Source organism: Watersipora subatra, chromosome 9 (assembly GCF_963576615.1).
Source record: "Watersipora subatra chromosome 9, tzWatSuba1.1, whole genome shotgun sequence".
In the NCBI taxonomy this organism is placed as follows: domain Eukaryota; kingdom Metazoa; phylum Bryozoa; class Gymnolaemata; order Cheilostomatida; family Watersiporidae; genus Watersipora; species Watersipora subatra.
Genome location: NC_088716.1, coordinates 39863318 through 39875889, shown reverse-complemented (window position 1 = coordinate 39875889; position 12572 = coordinate 39863318). Strand labels below are relative to the sequence as shown.

The 12572-nt window shown below is 34.6% G+C and overlaps 1 protein-coding gene across 1 annotated transcript in view; it reads right to left on the bottom strand.

Annotated features, from left to right (window-relative positions):
• Nucleotides 1-12572, bottom strand: part of LOC137405067 (uncharacterized) — a 50680-nt gene that overhangs the window by 27558 nt on the left and 10550 nt on the right. The window contains exons 3-5 of the mRNA XM_068091293.1: nucleotides 8714-8792; nucleotides 8320-8421; nucleotides 1433-1585 (exon numbers count right to left, since the gene is read on the bottom strand). Of these exons, the coding sequence (XP_067947394.1) occupies nucleotides 1433-1585; nucleotides 8320-8421; nucleotides 8714-8792 (334 nt within the window). The remainder of the gene's footprint in view (nucleotides 1-1432; nucleotides 1586-8319; nucleotides 8422-8713; nucleotides 8793-12572) is intronic.

The window sequence follows — 12572 nt, the reverse complement described above, 5'->3', positions numbered from 1 at the left end:
CACGACTTTGCGGGTGACATGCTAGTCAATGTCAAACAAACTGAAGGAGCCTCAAGATATTATGAATTCCGTCAGTGCATGTCCCCGGGGAGTGACAATAAAGGCTGTTAACCAATTAAGCGGGAGCATAGCCTAAGTAGTCATTTGAATAGAGAGCGGAGGATGTTTACATTCTATGTTGGCACTCGCACTTACAGCTAATGCCAGTTGCTTCCGGGCTGAAAGGTCACAGGAAATTGAAAGGCAACCTTTGGGTGGCTAATCACAAAAGTTGCTATTAGATGAATGATGAGCAAATGGGCCATGTTTGCGAAATAAGTCAGCAAGGATCATGACTGACAGACGGCATTCACTTAAACATTTATTTTTCATTATATTAATTCATGACCAGTCTAACAAATGCTGTACATAAGCTTTCTTTTACAAGTTTGGTAAATGATTTGTAAAACTACCATGAACAAATTTACAATGCGAATTAAAAAGGTAAAATTAGGAATTGTCTTATCATGTGAACCAATAATTATAAAAAAGAGCAAACAACTTATGTTAAACTTCAACTTAGCTCAAGTTAACACATATGAAGGCTTTTCCTAGTCAAGATTCTCATAGCTGGTGAGATTGAAGGCATGATAAACAGGGCACTAATTTTTTATTATTGTTGGCTAACTCTGCTAAACTTTTAGAATTTATTGCCTTTACTAGTATATTAACAGTCAACCATTTTGCTAATAAAACCTTTAATATTATTTAAAGACATGGGAAGAACCATTATACTGTTTCATGTATTTCAGTGGATGCAGTTAAATTTCTTAAAAAGGCATTTGTTAAGGTAAAATGAAAGAATTGAAAGGCTGTTAAAGGCGTGCCATGCATCAGACTCATTTTTGGATGGAACAAAGATAAAATTGGGAGAAAACTTGCTCAAAAAGAAGAAATGTCATGATTTTGCTTTTTGGTTTTTCAACAAGAGATTTTTCTATAAAATCTTATGATTCTTGTTTAATTTTTTCAGTTTAATTATTTTTATTATTGCCTTTTTGCTATTATTATTTTTATTTATCAAGATTACCATTAATTTAAATGCTATTAATAATTTGTTATTCTCAACAATCTTTATCGTCAAAATTTGGAACAGCTTAATCATTATGATTGCTATTACTTCATTATAGGTGAGAACTTTGCGGCATTTCTAGGTCTGTACCAAAATGAACCAATGAAAACAGTACATCATTATTACTTACAGCTCATTGGTTACAACAATATATAGGAAGGTCGTGATAGTGAGGTCGGAAAGGATGCAATCAAAATATAGAACTGTATAGCTGGGGTCATGATAATCATCAACAAGGTGCAGGAACATAAACAAGCCTGAAAAACAACTAGTTTGCATTTCTGCTCTCAAGTCACATTGGGATAAGATGGTTTCTCTTACCCGCCTCCTCTTGTTTTCTCAGAAACTCCTCCTTCTTAACCTGCGCCTCTACTCTCATCTTCTCTGACCATTCCAGCCACCTATCATTCTTGGTCATTCTCCCTCTATTCAGGAAGAGAGACTTCGATTTCTTTGATCCACCGGTCAAGCTCTCTGCACACGAGTGAGCAAAAAGAATGAACTCACACTCAATACAAGCAGACGTGTAAAGAATTAAACAGAACGCATAAAACTCGGAAGTGCTGTTCATATTCTTTAACGATTGCTATTGGTTTTCAAGATGAATAGCAAAAGTTTAGTGTCTGCCAGTCTCGCCAAATGAAGCTTTCGACCCGAGTAGCGACCTTTATTTATTGCCTGACCACACAATCAAAGGTGAGACGATAGCCCGCTAAGAAAACACTTAGGATATTGTTTGTGTTGTGATGCTTTGAATCAAAGTTTCAACAAAAGATGAGAATCCTTTTCTTTCTAAAACAGCAGCAAATCTATAACTAATAAGTAATAACGATAATCTATATCAGATGAACCGTCCATAAGAAATCGTCAGTTGTAATAACTAATAAGTAATAACGATAATCTATATCAGATGAACCGTCCATAAGAAATCGTCAGTTGTAATAACTAATAAGTAATAACGATAATCTATATCAGATGAACCGTCCATAAGAAATCGTCAGTTATAATAACTAATAAGTAATAACGATAATCTATATCAGATGAACCGTCCATAAGAAATCGTCAGTTGTAATAACTAATAAGTAATAACGATAATCTATATCAGATGAACCGTCCATAAGAAATTGTCAGTTGTAATAACTAATAAGTAATAACGATAATCTATATCAGATGAACCGTCCATAAGAAATCGTCAGTTGTAATAACTAATAAGTAATAACGATAATCTATATCAGATGAACCGTCCATAAGAAATCGTCAGTTGTAATAACTAATAAGTAATAACGATAATCTACATCAGATGAACCGTCCATAAGAAATCGTCAGTTGTAATAACTAACCGCACAATTATTTTGAAACATGGCAAGATGGTCAATTAGCGCAGGTGCCAGTATTAGCCTAGAAGGCCAAAAGTCATGAGTTCAAATCACATCGGAAGCAATCTTTTTTCAAACCTCTAGGCATGGCTTCAGACAGAGGGACACGACTATTGCTATAGTGAAGGTCATTATTATTATTATATAACGTGCTGCGGTACTATCAGCAGTAAAACTGGCTCCTCCAAGCTTTTATGATATTTTCACAGCTAATGGATCCATAGCAGAACCCAAACTAAAGTAGGCTAAAAAACTAATAATTTGTCATTATACATGGATAGCCTCTGCTCTAAGCAAATTTATAACATCTAAAACCTCTATTACACAAGTCGTCTGTCACAGTTTCGGTGACAAATTAAAATTGCATGATTAAGAATGAGTAAAAATGTGGTATTTTGCGTGTTAAAAAGGACACATCATGTTGGAGCATGTCTCCTTAATAAATCCTCCTCTAATTGACAGAAATGAAGGGCAAGAAGAGAAAAATATAATATGGACCCATAAATATTATGTTAAATGTTTGAGGAATAGAAGCTGAAGAGAAAGGTTATAACGTCTAGTGTTCCTGGGAACAAGTGTGCTCAGGATATAGAATCGATAAAAGTATAAAGCATGAAAGAATAGCCTGTGCTCCAGAAGTATAGCCAACAGTTACAGCCTTACAAATAGAAATAGGAAGAGAAGAACAACATCAGTCTGATATTCACAAACATTAAATAAGTAACAAACCTGGTGCGTCAAAGGACATGAAGCTTGGTAAAAACCCTGTAAAAAGTTGTTGACAATAGTTCAAGGTCAAGCTGGTGTTGGGTAAACACTGGGTCACAGTTTTACATACTAAAGGAAAGTCAGGACTAGCGCTGTACGAGTAATCCTAGAAGACCGAGTGTGATGTCTGCTTAGCTCACTACAAGCAGAGGCTGTGCGCGTATTTGTATGAGTCACCGTTGTACAAACAATGACTCTGTGATCTTAGCTAGACATGTCTGATTCCACCATAGATATATAAACCTTATATATATTATATATAAAATATATAAGGTTTATATATCTATGGATTCCACTGACAAGGGAACTTCAATGACCATAGACATGCCCAGTTGCAGAGAGTAATTTAAAGGTTGACTTGCAACAAAATTCTCATTACAGTTATTTGGTATCAAAAGATTCACCATGCCTTACTCTGCTGTGTTGTAGGTTCAAAATATGTGAAAGTGCAATTACTAGCTCTTAAAAGCTCAAAAACGAACAGTTAATCGCAGCCATCACGAAAGCGCCGTAAGTTGGAATCCCTTTCCAAAACGGCTCAAACGGGAAGTAGTTGAACGCGATGTGCTTCTGTTTACACTTTCAAGCAAACTCATTCGTCAAAATATTTTCACAAATATACATTACTTCAAGCATTCAATAAAACCATGTCTTTTGTCTTTATGCATCTATTTTGTTATCATTGTAATGCTGTCACTTTGAGCACTGATATCTCAAAACCTAGCTTAAAAACTCGATTAAGTTTTTAACCTTAACTCGAAGGAGTACATATCATCTTCTGACAAACATGAGGAGCTGTTGGTCACCTGTGATAGTCGAAAAATGCTGCAGAAACTGTTCGCACCGTTTGGCAGGAATTGTGGGTCACATGATCAGATTACGACTAAATGATTAGACCAGGCTGAAACAAAACTGTAAACTAGCGAGCATCTATATTTGATAAGGGCTTTCCGGTAGAACCCAAAGTGTTTGTCATAAACTAGCGCTACGAGACATTTTATATTAAGCCTTTTATTCCCCTTTCATTTCACATGATAACATCACGTGTCAAAACAATAACCACGCCGAGTTGAGTATGTCATCAAAATAAAGGACTTCCAATGTACAGCGTTTTTGTGATGGCTGCGATCAACTGTTTGTTTTCAAGCTTTTAAGAGCTGGTACTCACATTTCCACATATTTGGCACCTACAACACATCAGAGTAAGACATGGTGAATCTTTTGATACCAAATAACTGTAATGTGAATTTTGTTGCAAGTCAATTGAATGTCATTCCTGTCACCACCTGGCACCTGTGACCATCGAATGACATTACATAACTAGAATATTTTAATTTTTGGACGTCCACAAACTCATTGAAAGTGCTCTATTATTAGAAATGAACAAGAATGGCTCAAGTGGTAGCAGTCTTTTATCTGCTTCAACAGTCATAGCTTTATTGAATAAAATAACATAGAAATTAAGCTATCAGTTTTTAAAAGTAGTTTAAAAAGCTATTTATTCATTGGTCAATTACTCTACAAAACCTTTTACTTGTCATCACATTATTGATCAAAACCATTGTTACTGTTTAGCAGTGCAGTATGATGTAATCTTTAGTTACTTACATGAAAACTGATACAAGAAGTGATCAGAAGTTGGATGATTCTACATGAAATACTTTGCTTAAAGATGAAATTAAACAAAATTTTAATAGATTTTATCAGAAAGTATGGATATTTTTCTATCATTTGTGACTGTTTTTGATGTTTGAAGTGATCTGACTGCCAGGATGTTTCAAGATTAAAATTGGCAAAACTTGATCGCAGTTAAAACACTCGGAAGAAAAATATGTGATGAAATGACATTACTAGTTTGGTGGCTGCCTGTCTATATTGTTATTGATATCGGCTGTTACGTTCTAGTGGTGGAGTTTTGCACCTCTATTCTGTTTATTCAAAACATCATAACTGCACCTTTGCTTGAATCTAAGATATATCATGCAAATTTATCAAGTTTTGTCGATTTTAATCTTAAAATATCCTGGCAGTCAGATCACCTCAAAATCTCAAAAACAATCACAAATGATAGAAGGATACCGATGTTTTCCGGCAAAATTAACTGAAATTTGGAGAAAAATATTAATCCTTAGCAACTGGTGCTAACAGATTGTTTCACCTGAATTTTAAAAAGCTGTCATTAAGAGAGAGAATCATTCTGTACATTACTCATCTGATGACATTAAACCAATTTTATGCCCCCAATGACAAAATCAATCGTTAACGCATTAATATTCTGCCAACAAAACAATTAAAACTGCGCAACTTTTTTCAAGACAAACAAATCAAGTTTTTATGGGCCAAAATAGTCTCAAATATTCTAGTTGATAGCGTATAATACTGATGATAGGTCAAAGTTCATTGCCACCACAAATTATCAAATGCTTAGCTAAATACTTGTGCAAATAATCTGATCGCTCTCAGCAACTCAGCTATAATAAAAATAGCTCATATGGGCTCATATGGGCAAAGTTCAAACAACAGGTAATTCTAGGAGTTGAAAGGTTTGCGGAAAGTCGTAAAGTCTGTAAACAAAATCTTTCGATTTTTGAGTCATATAAAATTTGGTTGTTTTATTTTTATGGTAATAGCAAAAGCTCTCTCTCTACAAACATTATTTTAGAAATAGTTTTGTTGTATGATACCTAATGAGTATTCCTGTAGGTTTGACAAGAGTAATCATAGTGTGACAAATCTAACAAGTGTGGCATGTATGGCAGGTGGTTCAGGCATGAGCAAAACGGAATTTATTTTTAAAGCCTTTTATTCTATTCTATCAATTGCCAACTGTGAACAGGCAATGTCTTTAAAGTCAAACCTTGACATGCAGAGGTCATCAGCTTTGATATTTTTAGGTATGTCAAAACCACTAATACTTAATTACAAAAATATTTTTTTCTATCGATTCGAGAGCTGAAAACAATAATCAGTACTATAAGTACACATAAAAATAAAACAAGTTATATTATACATATGTAAAAACTTTATATATAATATTATATATATAATATTATATATAATTTTTTTACATTTGTATAATATAATTTGTATAAATATTATATATATAGTATTATATATATAATATATATTATATAAAAATATAAAAAACTAAATTTAAAGCCTAAATTATATTTGAAAACTAAATAATTAAAGTGCTAATTTGTAAAAAATACATTTTTATTATTACTTTGGATACACGTGAAAAGAGGTGTAGGCTCAGTTAAGCAGCGCTGGTAGAGTGAGTAAAAGAAATACACAGCATAACTTACCTAATCAACACCAAATAAAACTTGTATAAATTTATTATATTTTACTACTGATCAGACATCTTATTTTTTTAGTTCTGACACTACGATCTACTTTACGATCACATTTACGATCTACTCTACACACAAATTATGATTGCTTTTATATAAAAATTAGGATTGAATCGACAAAAATGTTTTAGAACATGACATAAAGTTGGAAAAATATTACTCTCTATGCACTAGGTACGTTCCAACATGTGACTTCGAAAATTTCTTAAAATTTCACAGTTTTGTCAGTAAAAGTAAAAAAAACTAGTTTTTTTTTACTTTTACTGACAAAACTGTGTCAAAAAAAACTAGTTTTTTTTTTACTTTTACTGACAAAACTGTGAAATTTTAAGAAATTTTCGAAGTCACATGTTGGAACGTACCTAGTGCATAGAGAGTAATATTTTTCCAACTTTATGTCATGTTCTAAAACATTTTTGTCGATTCAATCCTAATTTGTATATAAAAGTAATCATAATTTGTCTGTAGAGTAGATCGTAAATTGTATGTAGAGTCGATTGTAAATCAAACGGGTAGCAGTTGTCCTATCTGCCGTAACACTGGTTATCTCTGGTATGTCTATGTTTATTTAGTGTTCGCAAGGTTCTTATAGAAGTTTCGTTAGTCCAAGTCGGAGTTAAAAGTAATTATATTTTGCGCCATTGCACATAAATTAAATTGGTTGCGAAACATCTTGATTTAAATATTTGGTTATATATAACCTTCATTAAAAGTAGTATTATGCAGCTATACAGCTTTTTTTCATGTTAATTTATAACAAAAATATTTTTAAAAATACATCCTTATGCCTCTCTTCATGTTATGATGCTTTCAACAAAGGTTGCTGGCCAAGTATTTTTATTATGTCTACCCAATAGTTTATATTGGGTATACCCGAAAACTGAAGAAATATGTTGTTTTTATATTTTCCTATAGGTAAAACTGCAAGTTTCTGATTTTATAGGGTACATGTAAAGATTCCAAAAGTGCTCAAATACACCCTCATTGATCGGATGAATGAGCTTTTCGTTTAAAGTGGGAACAAATTTCCTTGTGCACCCATTACACTTGCCTATCTTTTTAATTTTATCATTTTGGTAAAACTAATCTTTTACGATTGACCAAGAAGACCAAAGTGAATAGATAACCTTGGTTGGAGACCCAAAAATAAAGTTATCTTGAGGTCATTATAATACCAACATGATTTATAGCCCTCACATACATCACAAAGAAAGTTGACTAAACGTTTTTCTAAATCATGCCTATCTTAAAACAGCATCACACTCTGAATAAGTGATGCCTAAAAAAATGTCTAGGGATGTACATTAAAACCTTGAGATATGAGCCTAATGTGTTCCGTGACCCTAGTTCATATGTCGGTTCACTCGTATCTCAAATCAATTTTTTCTATTCACCGTAACTAATATGGATTAATCTGTTACAAACATCTGAGAAAAAAGTTGATGCCTGACAAAGATTACCTAGTTATGTACAGTAATACATTGAGATGTGAGCTTAATGTGTTCCAAGACTGAGCTTGTATGTCAATTCACACATATCTCAAATCAATTTTTCTTATACAAAATAACTAAATACAAATTAATGGCTTACCACCCTCTGAAAAAAGAAGTGATGCGTGAAAAAAGACTTCCTAATAATGCACTAAAATAGAATGTACAATTATACTCACTAAGATATCACAACCTTGCACAAATAAAGTAAAGCATACCTCTACGTTTCTTGCTATGCTCTTGTGGTTCCCCGAAGTCACTACCTTGCAAGCTGTTCGGATCAAAGTGGACATTTCTACTGAATCCACTATTCTCATAGACTGAAAATAACGCAATTACTTGTTGTATCACAATCTTACATCAGTAATATTGAACGTCATTAATTTACTTAGCTATGGCTTATTACCGGTGAGATATACACTGGCACTCTTCTTTATGGCTATTAATCTATGATGCTTACAACAAACACTTGCCATGTGTCAGCGATAATCATAGGCTATACATGGTTACGAAAAGGATGTAAGCAGTTGCAGCCAAGTAATGACTTTGGCAATATAGTTAACGCAAAGCATCTAATAATCCATACTGTCCACTTGACAGGCTGTCTCTTACCTAAATTATTAGGGTCATTCCTACCAAGTACTTCGTTGGCCTTTCCTATATGCTGATGAGTCCCGTCCATGCCAGACACCTGTGAAAGCCATATAGGGTTTACATCAAGCTTCCAACTAAAGGCTATTCTTTCATATGTAAGCACTATCCATGCCATAGATGGGTTATGACCTCTAATGCTAAAGGCCATCTAAACTAAATACAACCCACACTAACTACCACTTTTACTCATGACTTTTTCCCTAACCACCTTGCAATATCAAAGACCACCCATACGAATGACCACCCATGCTAAAGACCATCCATACTAAATATCACCCATGCTAAAGACCACCCATGCTAAAGACCACTCCTGCTAAAGACCCCTCATGCTAAAGACCACCCATTCTAAAGACCACTCATGCTAAGGAACACTCATGCTAAAGACCACCCATGCTAAATATCACCCATGCTAAAGACCACCCATGCTATAGACCACCCAACTAAAGAACGCCCATGCTAAATATCACCAAAGCTAAAGAACACCCATGCTAAAGACCACCCATTCTAAAGACCACTCATGCTAAGAAACACTCATGCTAAAGACCACTCATGCTAAAGAACACCCATGCTAAAGACCACCCATTCTAAAGACAACTCATGCTAAGGAACACTCATGCTAAAGACCATCCATGCTAAAGACCATCCATACTAAATATCACCCATGCTAAAGACCACTCATACTAAAGATCACCCATGCTAAAGACCACCCATGCTATAAACCACCCAACTAAAGACCACCCATGCTAAAGAACACCCATGCTAAAGACCACTCATGCTAAAGACCACTCATGCTAAAGATTTTGTGTTCTACCCACACTAACCACCAGCTGTACTAATGACTGTTTCCCTACCATATTCTTGCACTAAAGAGTAACCAGTAGTAAAGGCTGCTGCCCGACCCATTATCCCTTCACTAAAGATCCCTCACACCAAAAATACAAAAAAACTAATTAGCCACCATACTAACTCCCACTTGTATTAATGACAGTTTTCCTCCCACCTCGCTGTACTATTGACCATCCACAACTAAGACCCCCTAGTACTAATGGCTATCCATAGTAGTGACTATCTGCACTGATGACCACGATCAACAGGTGCCTATTACAAGTTTATTGCACATTTGACAGCCCAGCACACATAAGATTGTCACGGCATGCAGCATCACGAAATTAATATGAAATACTAAGTGGCAGTTTATGGCATAAATTGATATATGATATAAGAAACAGCTCGCATGTGATACTAATTAACAGGAAAACTTACCTTAAATTGAACTATTTTATATCATTCAAGGGCCTCCTTGAAAATAGTACTATAATACTTGTATCAGAATTTGGAATGTTATCTCCTATACGCACCACCGCTAAGTCTTTTACTGATTGGATGAAACCAATCTAGTTTTAAGTAGATTACTGTCTGCACAACTCCCATCCAAGAAGCCAATTCAAACTTTCTAGTTCGATATCCATAGGGAATATTATGTTGGGCTTCATAATAGACAATTCTATCTGTGAGGAAACTCAATAGGTTACTCTAAGTTACCCCAGCCCATGTTCATATTGACAGCAATGTGCCAGCTGAACATGAATGACAGACCACCCACCAGTGAACTACAGTACTGACTTTTTACTTCTGCGCAGCAACTGTATAAAGAGCCGTTTCCGAAATGAAAAGTTCTGGTGAAAATACGCTTCAACCAACAAAAACCTTTTTACCGAATTATCGAATTGTATACCATCATTTTATTTAGCTATATCACTAAGTTCGAGTTTGTCATCGGGTCTATTCGTCAGCGTATATGTTATGCGTTTCCACATTATTTTCCATGAATTCATCCTAACATAACACACATATACTCCGTGCCTTGCGTACGGTCCCTAAAATATTTGGGTTTTAAGCCTCCTTCTGATTCCTGAGAATCAGCCCCTTAAGCACCCACCTGCAGGCTATCTGACCAAAAATAAAACAACTTCAAGATATTTTCTTGTTTAACCCTTTCACTGCTGTAGACGCATAAATGCGTTTTCGTGGGACGACTGCCGTAGACGCATTATTGCGACTTTCCCAGCCATTGCGTAGTTACCTCATTTTATTATTCGTTGACAGCATAACCCACGGTCTTTAAGACTTTTATGAAATTGACAGTGTTGGCTGAAGATTTGTCTATAAAATTAGCCTAAAGTAACGAATCAATTTCAAACTTTTGTTAGAGAATTTCTAATTTAATAACGAACATTTTTTGTGTGAGTTCATTAATTACCGCGCGCGAGTCAGAAAACAGGTAATTAGTAATGTTGATGGCATTATAGCCATTTCAGATTCAGATTTTTGTGATTATACAGATAGTTAAAGCAGCAGCACTGTCTCTGAGAGTAGTGAAAGTAATAATTTTGTAAGAGTAAGAAACATGGAAGATCGTTTTAGCTTCGCATCGATCATAGCATCACACAGCTTTATCATCACACAAAGTATAGATCCGTTGGATTTTTGCATAGAAATGATGGCTAAAATGTTAGCAAATTAAAATATGTAACTAAATTGTTCTGAATAGAGATTGAAATTGGAAAAAAATACTGTTTACATATCATGAAGCAATATCGGCAATTTTCGGTAAAATGGCTGGCACTTGGCAGATACCCAAATTTGTACATGCTCGGCAGTGAAAGGGTTAATGCTAGTATTAATTATTTGAGCTTTAAACTTTATCAGATTACAATGAAAGTCTTAAATTCAAATTTTTATTTAAAGATAATTTTATACAAAATTTTATCAAAAAGTATCGATATTTTCCTATCATTTGCAATTGTTTGTGATGGGTGAGGTGATCTGACTGCTAGGATGTTTACAGATTAAAATTGACAAAACGCTTCGATCAAGCGAAAATGCAATAATGACTTGTATAGTTGCACAGAGACCAACAGAATAGAAACGCCTAATGATGCAACTTGAATGCAATAGCTGATATCAACTATAGCAATGATAACAACTAGTGAATGTCACTTCACACATGTTTCTTTTTATTGTTTTAACTGTGATCAAGTTTTGTTGATTTTAATTCTAAAACATCCTGACAAAAAAAATCACCTCAAACATCAAAATCAACCACAAAGGATAAAAAATGCCAGCATTTTTGATAAAATCTACTAAAACTTTGCGTACTTTCAGCTTCAAAGCAAGTATATCCGTTAAATAATAACGCTTCTTATTTATTAAATGTTTGAAATAATTATACTGAAAATCGTAATGACTGTGTTGTGCGTAGGTAAGAAAAACAGTAAATATGACAGCCTACCTGTTTAGCATCACATGAGCAAACGACAGCCTAGCGTATAGCGTATAGCGTATAGCATATAGCGAATGGTAAAGCGACAATGGCAGCCGTAACTGACACCACTTGCAGTCTTTACTTGCTTCATGCAAACACAGCGATGTGAGAGATGAGCCCATTGATTTACCATGGCAGAAATGAGGCTTTCTATTACCCCGACACAATTACAGCCTTTCATCTCTAGCTCGCGTGATAAATCATTATGTATACTGTCAATACGGCAAGCCAGTTTGTCACCTCGCACGCTGTCAATTGAGGCAGCGAACATTATAAATGTATAAATGGTTTTAGCAAACTGCCAGCAATCAAATATATTTGTAAAAGCATTTAATGTGTGCAAAATCATAGGTATGTTTTGCTTATACAAATAAACCCATGTTTGAGAAGAATTGATTTATCTTGCAAAAGAGGGTTAACAGACTAGCTATGATGTTTTAAGCGCTGTGGGATCAATGCATGTGACCGAAGCAGACCTATCTATAAATGGAT